At 41.5% G+C, this 17,462-nt stretch overlaps 1 protein-coding gene across 11 annotated transcripts in view; it reads right to left on the reverse strand.

The window, feature by feature from the left end:
* The window catches only part of MARCHF8 (membrane associated ring-CH-type finger 8), an 84,789-nt gene that overhangs the window by 14,164 nt on the left and 53,163 nt on the right, over positions 1 to 17,462 (reverse strand). For 9 of the 11 annotated variants that reach the window (XM_090145154.1, XM_031607697.2, XM_031607693.2 and 6 more), the window contains one exon: positions 6,869 to 6,919. The exons of the other annotated variants lie outside the window; for them this stretch is intronic. In XM_090145154.1, the coding sequence (XP_090001280.1) occupies positions 6,869 to 6,919 (51 nt within the window). The remainder of the gene's footprint in view (positions 1 to 6,868; positions 6,920 to 17,462) is intronic. 11 annotated transcript variants of the gene reach the window in all.

The following is a 17,462-nucleotide window of genomic DNA, read 5'->3' on the forward strand; positions in this document are numbered from 1 at the left end:
CCTAAAATAGCTCAGAACTAAAGGTCAATAGTTAGTTAATTGTTTCCACTGACATTCCCATCTAATGCAATTCAGTCAGGTCACAGTGTGGCCCTCCCCTCTGGTTCTCAGATAATCACAAGAAGCCCACAACTCTCTACAGTGCTGCCATCAAGATACGTATATGAACGTGTGTTTATGCTGGTATAGCTGGTTGTTCTCATTCTCTCCTCACTCTGCAAACTGTGATCCCTTGGTAAAAGAACTCGGTCTCTTCCAATGGTCTACTGCTGACTACCTGCAGCACACCTGAAAACAAAAATACCCACCCTGCCTCAAAAAATGATATCATCTTTGAAGTAAGCCACAGTGAACGTCGTTGGCTTGAGCCTATTGCAAAATAACCTGCTCATCTGAGATGGTGCTTCTGGGTTTATCTTCTGTCGTCTTTGTTTCAGCTGTGCTTCAGTATAAGTAATTACACATCTTCTTAAAGAGCAGGGCCTGAGACATTTTAACAACCTTATTACATTTCCTCCACTGATGGGAAGTCCGGAGGAAGTGAAGAAAGTTTTTCCTCAACACAGAATCACAAACCTTACCCTTTCTAGATGCCACATAAGTAGGACCAACACTGTGGCCCTAATATCTGGGCTGCAAAAACATCTAGAAGTCTCAGCTAGGGACCTGGTGACTAACATACTTTGCACTATACATATATTATAATAGAGCACACCTCTTCTTTGCCATACAACTGACATTAAGGCAGACAAAGAGTTAGAGACAGCATAATTTTAAGCCTTTTACTTGGGAGGAAGTACAGCACAAGAAGCTTCAAAGAACTACGAAAGTAACAATAATGCAAGCAGTTAAACACAACACAACCCAGATTTCAACATGGAATTCTGATTATTGGTTTGCCTTAATTTTACACAGTGATGAACCTCTTTCAAAACTAGTCACTTTTGCTGAACTTAAAAAAAAAAAAAAAAAAAAAAAAAGAAAGCTTAAGAAGGTAGTTGCATGTGCTGTCAAACAGGCTGATGGTACAAGGTGTGCGGTGTACCAACAGACCATGGCAGCAGTTTGTCTGCCCCCTTCCTGTAAGAACAGTAGAAGTACAGCGACCGCCTTTGCTGAGCCAACTCTAACTAGAAGCAGACCCTCAGGGGGCTTAAAGAGACACAGGTAATCACTGCAGGTGTTGGCTAAGGGGAGACATCTACCACCACTGCTTTGGAGTCATCTATCCTCCAAGAACAGTCAGGGACCAAGCCCACCCCAATGACCCAGAGGCTGTGATGCTTCTCAGCATGCAGCGCTCAGGTCTGTGATAGGCCGCTGGGAGTTCTGTTTGAATCCAATTCATCTCTGCTGGCATTAACACATCACAATGATGAATGTGGTAGAAACACAGAGGAAAGACAGAGGGATGGTTATCACACTGTATTTCAGAAGAACTCATTACTGAAAAGTTGTTTTATCTGTCTCGCACAGACCCCACTTAAAAATGTATTAGAAAAAGGCAGGGCTGCCGCTAGACGTGGACATGACTGACACTTATCTTGCATACTGCATCTCCAGAGGCAGTGAAATCCTCAGGCTCTGCTGCCTCCATAGTTTACACCATGGAAACCAGGAACAATCATCCCACATCTGTTCCCTGGCAGGATCTAGGAACAGTCAGTAAAGTCAGGAGAGAAAACAGAAGTGGGGACTTGGTGAAAAAGAAGCACTAAGTGCCACTGTAGGGTACTCCATAGCTAACTGGGCAATTCTTCAGGTACTTGAACAACTACTGAGAGTCACAGGGAATGTGACTATTGTTCTTCAAGGAGGAGACATTATTTTGCATGCCACACGACTGCTGGATGTGGGCCACTTCTACACCATTCTCCCGCTCCAGCCGTCCACCTTCACAAGGATGCAATGCATTTGTATTTTTATGTTTCCAGCAAGAGCTGTACACTCTGACTGAAGGCTCCTGCACTGCAGCTGTGGCCTCCAACAATTACAAGTGGTCTCCAGAGCAGGCCTCCAGCTGGACCGGCATGCTCGAGAACAATGGGGCAATGACAGCAACTAGTTGTGTGGCCAAGCTGGCACTTGAAATGGCTGAAGAGGCCGTGTATGTTGCAGACTGGACATCATGAAAGGCAGACAGCCCCAGCTGACAGGCTTTTTCTAAATTGCAGCATGGCAGGATCAAATATCAGTACATTCTAGCCTACACAATTCCTCCCTACCGGATGCGTGCCACGTTGTCTTCCAGTGTGCACTGATATCAAGTTTCTTTGTCTGAAATATGATGCATTATTAGAATGGAGAATGGTAAGAAAAAATATTGGGGAAAAAAAAACACCAAAACAAAGATCACAACAGTTCATCAATGATGTTTGATAAAACCATGACTTTGACTGCCAAAGAAAAAAGAGTTCCTAAGTTTGTTCCAAATGCTCTGTTGTATGAGCATCTTAGATTAAAAGAGCATTTTTTTCTTCAACAAGGATGAAATGTAGGTACAGGACATAGGAGGAAACACTGTATATGAAGATGTGGGAAACAGATATCTGATATTTTCAGGATGATCTACTCCATCAAATAGTTCTGAAAACAATTTGACAGGAACTGCAGCTGGCTCCTTGAAGAACTTTATTCTATACTCTGCATACCATACATGACAACAATTAAAATTACATCTAGAAACTAAGAGTGAAAGTCCTCCCTATCGCACTGTGCCTTTCTGAGTGGGGAAAAGTGCATCCCTTCACCTTCACACTACGCAGTCTTGTTTTTCCAGAGCATCTCACTTGTATCAGAATTTATTTTGTTTAAGCAACTTCTCTTTCCCCATTCCCTTTTCCTCTAGATTCATGTACCTGGGCAGAACACCTCTGAGCAGCCGACCTTCACAGTGAGCCTGGTCATCTGATAGACTACAGGACAGCTCAGCTCAGCAACTAAAAAACCTGGACAGCTTTTCTATGGACGAATGCTCACTGAATCCATCAAAGCTTCAGGCAACAGTGGATGTGTGTATTCATATGCTTTTCTAAATCTGTTCCAAGCTGATGAACAGCCTAAATGGATTTTAAATTTCATAGCAAGCTTAGGCTACCACTTTGCATCTGCACTGGCTGCCATTCAGTCCAAGAATAATTTAATACTTTACTATGTGCTCCTGCTCAAAAGATAAAGCTGTGCTGGCCTTCAGAAAAGACAAAGCATTTACATTTTTTAAGCAGTACACTTTTGATTTCTTTGCTGCGATCTCAGTATTAGCATTTTCAAAGTTTACCTCTCAGAGGCCTAAGAAAATAAGACGAAAAGGTACTTCCCCTGAACACTAAAATCAGCCCTCCAGAGAAACCAAATGACAGGAACAGTACACAGATGACCTAAAGATATTTCCCTACATCACATCATCAGTTTACTAGACACTTTAATGCTAAACAATATCACTAATTTGAGGATAACTATTTACAGATCAGCTTTGTCAGGACCACCATTTAATTTGCTTGTTAGCAGAATTTCTTTATTTAAGAGCAGAGGATGTGAATTATCAATACTATGAAAATCCTCTTTTTAGCTACTCTCAGTGACTGGCTGTGCTTTTGGGTCAATTTTATCTATATAGGGAGGACGAAGCTTATAAAGGTTAATTATTTCTGTATGGCTTGTATGATGAAGGCACTTACTAATGAATGGTGGCTTCTTGGTAACAACGCTGGCTTAGGGCATAGAACTGAGATGTGAATTCAGCCTGTATAGTTCTGTCTAAGTCAGAAATGTTCCAATCAGTGTCACTGGTCTTGAACATGGTGTTTGGAACTGGGTCTAGTCTGAGTCCTATGGCTAAATCAATTCAATCTCCCTCCAACACTTTTTTTTTGTTTTTTTTTCATTTTAAAACAAATACAGAAAAGATTCTATAAATTCATATATGTTTTTTTGTGGAGCAGATTTAAAAGGAGTGTTTGAAATATACTCGCCAAAAAAGCAAAGAAGGGCCTGGAGGAATGCCACATCCCCCAGCGTGCAACAGACTGCACAAAATCTAATAGCACCACAAGAAGATCCTCCTACATCTTATTCCCTACTTCTTTTTCTGCTACTGCTGGCCATCATCCCCAGCCAAATGTTCACATTCTTATTTCTTGGCCTGGCCACATGTATCAGCATCTCTTCAGCCTCTCTTGGCAACTGCTCTTGAAGGACTGCCTTTTTTGCCCCTTTTGCTCCACATGGCCCCAGCACTTAGGGTCTATGCTCAGAGAGGCCCCGCTACCTTCATCAGCTGATCTCATTTTAGTGATGCCATCTGCCTGCCTCCCTCCTTGACCACTTTGAGCCCTACGGCATCAGCTCCTTTCCTCGGTCAGACCGAATAACACAGCATCCTCTCTTGGCTAGAGGCTGAGTTCTGACTCAATCCTTTCCACTCACGTTGTACTGTACAACTGAGAACAGTGGAAAGACACACAGTAATAATCACAGCAGGTTCATAATGACATATCAGCACCAGAAAGGGCTTTGAATCAAGTGCCAGCACCAAGTGTTTGTAGCAGCTATACTGTAAGCTAGATCTGAGTGGAAAAAAAATAGCTGCAACAGTCATTTGCAGAAAGTGTGATCATTGCTTCTGTAAACACACACACACACACCAACAAATCTGGAAAAGCAGCACATAGCTGATTAAACTCAACTTTAGTTACATAGCTCCTCTTAGAACAGTGCAATGACAGAAAGCTCTGAGGACTGCAGAAAGGGCTATACAGGCAGCCAAGCACTTCCTTACGTTTTCCTTTACATGCATTCAATCCACCTTATTGGCCAGGTCATTACACTATTCTAGATAGACATAAAAGGTACTTTCCTATTAAACTTCAGAATGAACAACATTTTCTATGTACTCAAGCTTCTATGCAGTATCCTGCTACCTATAATCTTTCCTGGTTTGCCCTAGAAATTGGTTGTGACAGCCATCCCACTTGTGGACTGCAATATAAATTGTTGCAGTTTAGCACCAAATTGTCTGGATGCACAAGGCAGCATGCAGGTGAATGAGGTAAATCTCTGACTAATTTCACCAGAGGGACTTCCACCTCTTGTCCTTGCTAGGAGCAATCTCCAGAACGAAGCAGCAGCACAGAATGGATCAGATGCAGGTGACAGAGGGACATAAGAACATTTGTACCTCTGGGAAACTCATGTTTGGAACCAACAATTCTCACAAGTTGAACTGGCAAAGCTGACTTCTGCTCCCCTGGAGAACTTTAGCTTTTGCAACACACAGCAATCACTTTGAACATTTCAGTGTTTCAAGAAGAATGCAAATCTTGGTGTCTCACTTGCCAGCACTCCCAGGGAGAGCTCTGCCAGAAAGCCAGGTCCTTCCCACTGCACCAACAGCTCTTGATGAATTAAGAATGAACTGTGCAGCCAGCTTTATGTATGCTGCTTCTGCTGGGATAGGGCTCCTCTGTGAGAACAACAGAGGGAATAGGAATGAAACGGCTGCTGCAGAAAGGCATCTTGTGTTGAATTTTGCACACTCTGGGAAAAGTACAATGATACTTGATAAAAATTGCCATTTCTTTTGAACAATGCCCGAAAATCCAAGAGAAAGTCCTAGGAAGAGAAGAGCAAGGGCAAGAAGGAATAGGTACAGTCCTGTTTTGCGAGAGGATGAATCAGAAGTTATACGCACATTATGTTTACTTCAAAACCCTTTGTGTGAATACATTTTTTCTGAAGCTGAACACAAAAGATAATGCTGCACTGCTCCATGATAATACCACTTTCTGCTTGGTCAATGCCTTAAGCAATGGAAGTTGCCCTACTTGTTATTTAAGACATCCAGTAATCTTGTCTTTCTGCTCCAAAGTGAAAGTCATCTGAGCCCATATACACCATAAAGAGTAGCCACTGTTTCCTCTGCTGGAAATAGGCACAAATAACTTCATGTATCCTGAAGTACCCAAAATGGAATAAAGTGACTTGAGCTTGTCACAGACACAATGACTCACTCTGTCATTAGAAGTCATTATCACCAGTAGCAATAAACTTGAAAAAGACAGGCTAAGGCTCACGCACCCCATGAAAAATACTAGCCAGCCAGCACAGTGTTGCTTGCAGAAAGCCTTCAAAAAATTGTACCTGTGTAATCAACAAGGTATGCTGAAAGCACATTAGATTTCAGCTAATTAAAAGTCTGGTAAGAAGTATATTCTTGCAACAAGTTGTTTTGGAAGGTTTATTTATTTTTTTTTCTGATGACATAAACCGATTGTGATTTTGATGTGTCCATTTGTTAAACTGAAGTATTAGAATAGGCAGTTCATCATGCTTCCCTTACAAGATCAGACTTTGTAGTATAAAACACTTTAGAATACTTACATAGCCATGCCCTAATAACACTGCACTTCATGACACTACCAATATTATTCAAATGAGGTGACAATAAAACAATATTTAAGTATGTATCTGATACACATTATGGATGCATGGTTATATCCATCTCACATTAAACTGGACAGTTTATGGGGAGAAAAAAAAAAAGAACATACTTGAGTGATGGTTTTGGAGCACTTTTTTCCCAAGATACAATCTCAGGCATCTGTCATCTATCTCGCTCCTATCAAGCAAAGGAGGCTGACAGTGTGAAAGAGAAAACCTACTGTAGCTTCCATTTCATTTGACCTGTAAAGACAATCTGCATAACACCAGAGAATTCTAATGTTTCAGCAGGGTGACTATCAATTACAGACAGCCATGAGCAGCATTTTCTACTGGTCACACTGTGACGTCTATCACTTCAAATTTGAAATGAAAGAAATCCCATTATCCCCCAAATTTATCAAAGACTGAGTTATATCAAGGAACATACCTTTGAGATGTTACTAGAGCGGCTCACAGAATGCCCCAAAGCTTTCTCATTCTGAAAGAGGAAGAATAAGATTATTGCAAGAGTAAATCAGTTATGAGAGTATTTTAAAGCCGGTATTATAAACCGAGTATGGAGAACATGTTAGAGCTGTGACTTTTGGGGATGTTGCTTCTATTGACATCAGTCTGATTTGACACATTTACTAAGCTGTTTTGTTTGCTTAACTACACATTACACTGCTGAAAATCAAATAGGCAAGACAAGTACAAACTGAGAAATAGTAGAACAATGACCTCTCTATCACTACTGCAAAGCCCTTTCCTCAGATGCCACCTGTTTTGGAAAGGATATTTCTCAGTTCTGCCTCGGTGACATCCAAAGTCAAACATCCAATCACTAAAACCAACAGCTCTTGTTTCAAGGAAACAGTGATGTAAAGAAAAGTATCCCAGTGATGTCCTGAAACAATTCCGAATAACCACATGTATGTCATTTCAGGAAATGAAGCGGAGTTACTGAGCAACTTCCTATCTACCACAGAACTCAGAATTAAACTGGAAATATCACACAGGATGGAAATAGAAAAGCTGAAATTCCTGAAACTGAAATCAGTGATGAATGTATCTGCTACTTTTCAGCTGACTGATAAGGATGACAATCTTAACTACTACCAAAATAAACTGTAGGTTTCGCCATGATGTTTCATCATTTACTGGCTCCTGCTTTCTGAACATCCATGTACCATAAATGCTACTGGACATGATTGTTCCAGTGGTAAAACCTGGAAACTTATCTGCAAAGGCTTGTTTGCTTTTCTGAATAAAACCCAACAAGAAACAAATTCTTCAAAAAACTATTTCAAACAGAACAAGTCCTAATGTTTGGTTACATATCTATATCACTGTTTCTCTACATCTGTGAAGCTGGGAGACAAATTTGTTCGAGACTTAAACACCTGAAACAGGGCATATTTACTACTTTTTCCTATGGGCTCCATGCTGGGTAATAGTCCTAGAAGCGCACCCTTCCATCTGGCATTCCAGCAACCTAACAGAGATGCTTTGATAGCACCCCCTTCCAGGTCTCATTGGCACCAACTAATCAGACAGAACCTGAGAACAGAATTCCTGCATACATAACAAATGGGGACATAAAAGAAAGAAACATAATTAAAAAAAAAAAAAAAAAACCCCAAAAACAATCGACTTGCAATTACTTCTAGATCAGCTTAGATACAATGCTTTTGGTTTTAGACCTTATGTCTGTGGTTTGTTACAATTCAGGAGACTTTCAGCTACCAAAGCCCACATCAAGGCAGCCTGGGTGGCCAGGCACCTAGGCACTACACCCGCACTTTGGGATCCCTGTTCTCCCAGACATTCCTTCTTTCAGCACGCTCCTTGATCAGCTTGAGAGCTCTGTACTGAGAAAAGAGAAGGCAAGGAAAAATTTGAGCATATGCTCACAAAACCAGGCAGGCTCTTCCTTCTAAAACAGTCACGGGCACTGCCTTGGCCGATGGATATAAATTGCACTTTCTTCTTTAAAAATTTGAGGAAGCAAATACGGTATTCTGAGATCCTCCCTATGTAGGAGTTTGAGTACCTAAAAGGCAGTGAAACAGTCTTTCAAAAGAACAGAGGAGATGTAGCAAAGGAACCCCCACAAATTCTGACTGATGGCCAAATAAAAAATCAGCAAGGATCTACATAAGGCCTGGAACAGCTAAATTACCTTCAACTTGAATGCCAGATTTGCATCTACAAGGCTGAGTCTGATTTTAGAGATGACTATGAGCTTTTATTATGTGGGTATCAGTATTTCTGGAAGAGAAACAAACACCTAGAGACCCTCAAAGAATATGGGCATGATACTTCTGCGATGACTAACACTAGACTGGGCTACTGCCAAAAAAAGCCTGGCCAAGAATCGACTCCAACTGTAAGGGAAGGGCCCAGCTAATTTCATCAGACACTGTAACTATAGCAACAGGAAAAAGTTCATTGAAGCTACAGAATAGAGAAAAGAAAAAAGGGGGCAGGGACATGTTCTTAAGCTATGACGAAGAGAGAGCAACACAAGTTGGCAAGCACAGCCACTTGTCACTGTGGATGTGCGAGGTGTGGGGGAAGCGGGCTATGCTCTCCGGGCCTTGCGGGGATGTGTGGGAGGTAAACAAAGCTCGGCTCTGTGGGACAAGGGAAATGGTGGTGAGGAGAGAGACCTGCGGGCAAGGAGTTCGCCTGAAGTAGCACACAGCCCCACGCAGATGGCAGTCCCAAATGCAGCCCTAGACATCAAAGACTTTCAGGCGAAATTCCTGAAGACAAAATTAAACAGAGTAGAGGTTCTTCACATTAATTCAACACTTCCCAGTACTGCTGTCTAGCTGAAGAAGATGCCTGCGAGGCAGCATGACTGAACTTACGCAGGTACCTGTGTTGAAAAGGATGTGCTAAAATTCAATAACTGAAGAGGCTGGAGAACAAGAGCTGTATTTACACAACACAGAGCAAATACACTCTCAGCCACGCCACAGAAACTAGTCTTCCTGCTCCCAGGGCTGTGATCTTATCTGGTGGATGCCAGCAGCGAGAGAGAGACAGACGCTTGTATCATCTTCATTGATCTGTTGTTGGGAATGTACCTATCTGAGGTTCCCGTCAGTACATCATTGCGAACAGCTGAATTTGTTACTGAAAGAGTGATCATTTCTAAACAGAAAGTGCTCTTAGAAAATATTCTGTATATACAGAGAGCGCGTGCACACACATTAAAGTGTGTGTGACATTTCTAAATTACTCAGCCACATAAATGTTTTTACATTCCTGTTCCTTTACCCCATAAAACTGCTATGTCCGTAAAGCCAACAGGAAATTGTCCAACACTGGCCAAATTCTGTCCTCGTAATGGCTACTTGAGCCATAGAATCACAAAATCATTAAAGGCTGGAAAAAACCACTGAGCTCATCTAGTCCAGCCATCAACCTATCCCCACCATACCCACTAACCATGTCCCTCAGTGCCACATCTCACGTTTCCCTCCCAGGATGCTGACTCCACCTTCTCCCTGGGCAGCCAAACTAACAAACAGGAAGAGCATCAGCTCATGTCCACGTTCAAGTAGCGACAACTGACACAATAGCAACTACCAGATCCAAAACAGATTTGCAATTACACACACATAGTTTTCTTCAGTTTGGTTGGCCTTTCCAACTATCAAGCAACTCCCACCACCTTGTTGAAATTGTTTCGGCCTTTGGTCACTTTGGACCCTATCTTTGCATGCTTTCTAATCAGAAACGTTCTTCTGAAACAGCAGCTCCAAGTCTCAGCTTACATGCAGGCTTTAAAATGTGGTGGGTAGAAAACAGATAAACAACTGAGTTGCGTTGTGCAACAGCAATTTCCAGTTAAGTGTGGCTACTCTAGTAGCATCCTTGCTGAAAGCACTTATCATGCTTTTTTGCAAGCTTCTGCAAAGGACAAAAAAAATTATTTTGTAATCAATAAACTGCAACAGAAACAACTCCAAGTGATATATGAGGGCTGCTCCAAAAGTAACACCTCCTATTTTATTATGTACACCCACAACATCAGAGGCAGATGTTGGTGATATAGCTGTAGAGGCAAGTCACTGAATTCCTCCATGAGAAAAAAATGCCATTCATGACATTCATTAACACTTGCTGAGCACTTATGGAGACTGAACAGTGGATGTGAGCACAGTGATGGGGTGGGTGGTGCATTTAAGCAGGGGTGACTGTGACAGTGGGTCACCTCCACTGGCTGCAGATTGTTATGAGTGTGGCATGCAGGTACTTATTCACTGCTGCATACCTAAGGGTGGTGGCTATGATGAAAAATAGCACCTTGTACCAGAGAATTTGCTTTATCAGACAGTGTTACTGTGCTCTTTGTATCTGTTGTAGTTTCCATGGTAATAAATAGAAGGCATTACTGTTTGAGCAGCCTACATGTTTCATGATGTCTAGTTGTGCAATTTAGTTCTCTTATACAAATGAAAATAATAAGAATCTATACTTAAGAGAATAAAAATACTGTGGAAAACGTTAAATAAAGACAGCACTGGATGGTGTTTTCAGTGTTGCAGTAGGATACTGTATGCTTTCTGGTCATTAAGCTAGAAAAGAACTGCAAAGCCACAGAAAGAAACCTTCTGGAATAGATGCATATGAATGGCAGACACAGTGCAAACAAACAAAAGCTCACTTTTCACACTATATTCATCACCAGGACATTTATCATATAATCTACTAGGTCATTCACAAGTTGACATTGAGTTGGGAGTGGAAAGGCAAAGACTCCACTGCAGTACATCCAGTACCCAACAAACAAAGGGGCTCAGAAACTATTTTTAGTATGTTCTCATTGCACAGTAAGATGTATTCTGGTCCAGTAATTACAGCTCTAAACAAGCTCTCCTTCCTTCTTGCAAAAGCATTAGACTTTGCACTTCAATGGAAAGGTCAAGACAAATGCAACACCTGTCAGCATGGACCACACAATATCATCACTTAAAGCAAGCATGGCTCTCCTTTAGCAAATCAGTATTTCTGCATGGGATAATGGGAATCCTACCTTTCAAAAATCACCCTACTCAACTAGAATCACTGGGCAAGAACTCCAAAAAAATAGTAATAAAAAAAAAAACAAACAGAAAAAGCTTCTAAGTGCAGCAGGACTTAACTTCTCCCCAGTCACTCACTGCCATCTCCTGCTCCGATGCCCTGTCAGATCCTGGCTTAGGGAAACAACATGGAAGGCAGGAGGGGGAAAATGATTTAAAAAAAGCAAAACTGCTACCAGTTCCTACTGTAGCACACGTGTTTCTAAATTCTGGATGTAATTGCTTGCTATTGCTTGAATCCCCCTCCCAACTTACTTTCCCTATTCTTTGAATTTGCTCTCTACCATGATGGCAGAGCACCGTCCTTCCTTCAGCAACTGCATCAGCTGCTCCCTGAAGAGCTCTCCAGCTTGCCCTCCCCACCTTGCCAGCTCTCTTCCCTCCTGCCACCACTCCTGTTACCCTCACATAATAGCTCTCGCCTCCTCAATTCAGAGATCTCCCACTTGACACCTCCCTTCCACCTTCCCACTCACCTTAGTCTTCCATATTCAGAACTTCAAGTTATTTTATCCTTGCTTCCCCACCAAAAGATACCCCTTTCCCACTAAGTCCACGCGAACCCCAAACCACCCGTTCCTACTGCCTGAGCCAGGGGTGCTGTCAATCCATTGACAGCAGTTCTGGTAGCCAAAAGTGCTCTCATGCACTCACAAAACCAAGGTAGTATGCCACCCTGCCTCCAAACTCAGCTGTAGTGTTAACGCAGCCTTACCAAGAGGGCACCCTGAAGAAACACGACTTGCATGTTCTCGCCAGGATGGAAGGAAGAGAAAAATACCTTGGTGAAATAGTTTGGATTTTGTTTCTGTATCACTCAGGACTGAGCTGCCACGCTGCAGCTGCAAGTCAGTGCAGAGTGAAACTTGGTTCTTCCTGAGCCCCATCATGAGAGCACAAATGCTTGGCTGCTCTGCAGACATGCAGCCGCACACACCCAGGTATTGTTTCGGGTTTCATAACTTTGATCAGATTTCCAAACAACCTCTTCTCAGAGCTTATGTAAATCTTTCCCTTGCACTGCAATTCCATACCTGAAATGTAGAAAGTGAAAAGAACATATGCTTTTAGTTCAGGCAGGGAGGTTGTTATTGTTGACAGTATCAGTACTGTCAACATGAAATGAACTTAATTGTCCAGAGTGACTTGTATGAGGGGAAAAAATGGGAAATGGCTTTGTCAATTACTTTCTTTGTCTCCCAGCACCATTGGATTGTTAAAATACAAAGGTTCTGTCACTGACAGAACCCAACATTTCATTATTTCAGCAGGAAATGCTATTTAGCATCTTATCAAGTGAATGTAGTCTTTATTTCTTTGGCAGTCAAGGGGCCCTCATAGAAGAGCAATACACTAACGGTTACAAAGCCAGTGCTTTGCAAATGTCTTGGATCTTACTCCTTTCAATGTTTCATCCACAAAATACCACCATATATCATCAAGATTCATCAATGAGCATGCAGCTAGAAGACTCAGGCAAGGACAAGTAATGACATCTAATCAAAGAACAGGAACTGCATCTGAGCCTTGCATCTCTGTTTGTTCATAGTATCTACCTCCAGACAGTATTGCTGCTGAGCTGGGGCTGCGAGGCCTGCAAACGCAAGCTTTCCTTTCAAAACTGGTACAAAACCAGTTGCCTGGCACATTTCACTAACACTGCATCCATTTGCACACTTACATATTCATGTGCCATGTGCCCAATTCATAACAAAAAGTAAACTGCAAAGACTTTGGCATCTAAGATGTTCTATGGAAGTTCTTATCTTGCTGTTGCCAGACAACCTAAAATGGATGCACACCTATGGGATGCAACACATAAAGATGAATCCTTTCCTTGGTGAACAAATTATATGAGCTACAAAGGTCATTATTCAAAACCATACCACTTTCTTGGTAATGGAAGCAGTATACATTAAGCTTACCTGTGTGAAAATGCCATTTCAAACCATTTTATGTGTTTAACGGCAGAAAGAAGGCTATGAACAAGGAAGCCAGCAATTATGAACAGATTAATAGGAATAACATTCTGCCTTTTGTAGAGTAAACGCATTTAATGCAACTGCTGGAATTCTCATGGTACACTACACATGTCAATATGCCAAAGCAATTGACTATTTTAAACATTCACAGATTAAAACTCCCTTTAGGCAAGTGGTAATTTGGAATTTCTCAAGCTGCCAACAGACACTGGGAGCCTACAGCCCAGATAACTCTCGGTGGAGCCGGACTTTCTCAGTCCACACAACTTGCACGTTCAGCTGTCTACAGGAAGAACAGACTGCATGCTATCACATGTCCCTTGTGCTTGGTTGCACGGTTTGCTAATTCTGTGGAATCTCCCGAAGTGACACTGGGAAAGCATTCAGTGTATTTTTAGTAACATTTAACACGATATGGTCAAAGTAACATGACAAAAAAGCTCTTGAAAGAGTACCAATAAGTATCAGCCCTGTTAAGTAATACCCACTCACTGCATACCAGTGTGGTTTTATCTCAGATTTCATCCTCCCATTTTTAACTGTACAAATTGCAAATTATTCTGACGCATAGCATTTAAAACTCAGTATTAAACAACCACACAAATTCAGCTAAATGAGGAATCAGGCCCCAGATAACTCATTAAAGTTACACAGCCGAACCAGTTAGAGCAAGATCCTTGTAAAAATCTGAGCTCTGATGTTCTGGAGAATTTTAAGAACATTGTTTTTAACAAAAATAAACCATAAGGTTAGAGAGTACACAAGGAGTGATTTCTAAGAAGCAGCAATACATTCTGCTGTTCTTCCATAAGTAAACCAACCTAAGTGATGAAAAACACTGTTCTGGGAGGAAATATGTGTAAGCTAAGAGTGCAGCTGGTCTCACATGGGTCTTTGACATGTGTGCTATGAGGAGGCGACCCAGGAACAGGCAGAGGAGAAGCCATGGCAGCACATCATTCCTGAGCACCTGCCTTTGCCAACAGTCCTGTCTGTGAAACAGTGACTCAAGCCACATCATTTCTCACTGTCAAATTATCATTTGCACAGTGATAAACACTGCAAAATCCCTAAACATTGGGGATTTAATATGCTCTAAATGTACTTGCTCCTGTAGCCTAAAAATCTGTAGTCATTTACTTCAAAGCCACAGTCAGGGTGTTCTACTTTAAAGATCAACATGTTTACTAACTTTAAGGGAACTGAGATTGCTGAGTTCCCAAGAGTCACGAACAAACAAGTTTCAGAAACTGCGAAACTAAGAAATACAGCATTGTTCATCTGCAAAATATTCTGGCACTCAGTCATGCAAGGAATGCTTAGGCTCTGTTACTTATAGGAGTAAATCCTGCTGGCTCTGGTTACCTTCCACCGATACAGCAGGGACAGGGAGCATACAGCACTACACATCTGAGACAGCAACGGGAAAAGAATGAAAATGCAGGGAAAGAAAAGGACAGAAGCAGAAATTTAATGTGTTCTGTTTTTCTCTCCCGTATATCACTAATTAAGTGCATCCCTGATACAGGAACAGAATTTAGCATCTATCTGTCCGCCTAACAGCTGATGTGATCTAATATACAGATACTGATCAGTGTGATATGCACACATCACGTTCCCGCCTTCTCTACTGTGTCTGTCACAATAGCTTATGCCCACAAATAAAATTGATTTCAGAAATCTTTCTGAGAGAAGACAAGCACTCAGAATATTTAAATTCTTTAAATTTTTGATACTTTGCCTCCTCTTATACTAATCTTTTCTGAGTAGGAAAACAGGCTGAAAACAAAATCCTACAGATTTATGCTAGTTTAGGATGATCACTTTAACTTTTTATTTAAAGAAGTTACTAAAGGAAAAAAAAAAAAGATCGTATGGCCATAGAGGATAATGGGAAAATCTTCCACAAAGACATGAAAAGCAAAATGATCAGCCCCATTCTGACAGGGGCATCTGTTTTAGTTCTGTATTCAGCAGTAGTGCTTCTTGAAAAGGAGACCTTACCAGATCTTTTCTGTCTTCAAAATATAACAGCAGTCAACAATGCCAACAAAATGCCAACACAGAAAAGGATTGGGTGGAAATGAATACTGAAACAGTACAAAAGCCAAGGGTAAATCAATGGCTTTTGCATATGGTATCTAGAGATTAAATCCTGACTTTTTAGAAGTTGGGGGAATTTCACCAAGAAATCAATCACATCAGGAGATCAGCCTCTGTTAACAGCAGATAGGGCAGAAATGCACAAATACAACAACATAAAGAAGCCTTTATACGTGGACAGTTGAAGCAGCACATCATTTATTTACTTTTTCTTTCAATGAAGTGAAGAAAATACATGTAGCTAGGTAAGGTACCTTCACAGCTGTGTCCCACACCTTCAAAAGAACACCCAGAAGCATGAGATGCAAGCCAGTTACTGCAGGCTAAGTCACTGACCTTGCTTGATCTTATCTACCATTATTTCCTGGAGGAAGCAATAAACCAACTCTCTGTGTAGCTATAGCAGCCCCACTGAAGCCAACAAGAAATCCCACTGGGTTCAGGGAGACTCAGACTGAGCCACAACATACATCCTAACCCTAAAAAAACATTTCAGGAACTGCAACTAGGCACATTTTAGCAGATTGGGACCTAGAGAATTTATAAAAATACTGACTTTTCTTACAGCATGAGAAACAGAGAAAAAAAAGAAATTGCAATAAAAGCTTGCTACAAAAACACATTCCCCTTGCACATGGACATATACATCTGCCTGATGTTCAGCAGGGAGTAGGAACCCCATGCAGGAACACAGCATGAGCAACATGCAGCCAATGGATCTGTGCAAGCTGAATAAAGCAGGGATGAGCCCAATGACCTGAGCACAGTAGGGCTGACAACATAATGGCCAGAAAACAGCAAGAAAAAGAATGATGTTTTAGGAGCAGGTGGTGTGAACACACTGAGCATGGTGCTCAGAGCACCTCCAAGCACACTCCTGTCCAGGGCTGTCATGACTGAAAAGGGCTTCTGGTAGGCATCCTCATCTCTCTCATCCTAAAATTGTGTCAGATTACAGGAAGAGCATCAGAGGCAATCAGAGCGGAGACTAACAAGACTTCCTGGCTGCAGAAGAGCATTCCAAAGAGCACAGCTCTTCACCTAGCTGGGAACCTTCACAGCAGCCACAGTCTAACAGGAGGGTTGAAGTTTTTGTGTGCCTGAACAAGCTAAATGCCAGCAGCTGTGTAAGAACTAAATTTATCACTGCAGTCCTGGGAATGCCTGCATTTTCTGCTAAAACAAAATCTCAGGGCCATTAGCCTATTGAAACAGAAGCTTTTCCACTTATCTGATGACATTCACTCATTCTCTTTCCTCAACTCTCATGCACCAGTTCCAGTAAAATCCTGCTTGGTTTTAGAAATTTTTATGGAAAGACATGCACATCAGCTGAAAAATACTGATATTATGTCACTAATATTAAACAATTCACTTCACTGGGTTGCTCTGTCTCTCGCATTTATGCATATGAAACAGAAAATAAGCTGCAGCTGTCAGAGCACTGCCTGACCTATTGGAGACTGCGCTGCATTCTTGCATGTGCTGACATAGCATTCTCTAAAGTTTGTTTCCCAAGGGGAAAGGTTTATAAATAAGTCCCATATTCACAGTAAATCTCCTGTCCTTCATTCCCTACAGCTTTGAGCTAGGGCAGTTTTTGTCACAGGAAATTGCATCAAAGGTTTCAGAAAAAGTGTATTAGCTTATTTGATTCGCTTCTGTCAAACAGCCTTTAAAATTACCCCCACCAAGGCTGGATTTAAAAAACTCACTTCTCTTCTTCCCTTTGTTCACTGCTGTACATGTTCATTATCTGTGGAAATCATATTGCATATCTGTGAAATCTGTGGATGCTTCAGAAAATAACGGATTTTATCAAAATACATTTTATAGCTTTTAAAACTCACTTCTAAAA

Source organism: Phasianus colchicus, chromosome 8 (assembly GCF_987193195.1).
Source record: "Phasianus colchicus chromosome 8, bPhaCol1.hap1.1, whole genome shotgun sequence".
Taxonomy (NCBI): Eukaryota; Metazoa; Chordata; class Aves; order Galliformes; family Phasianidae; genus Phasianus; species Phasianus colchicus.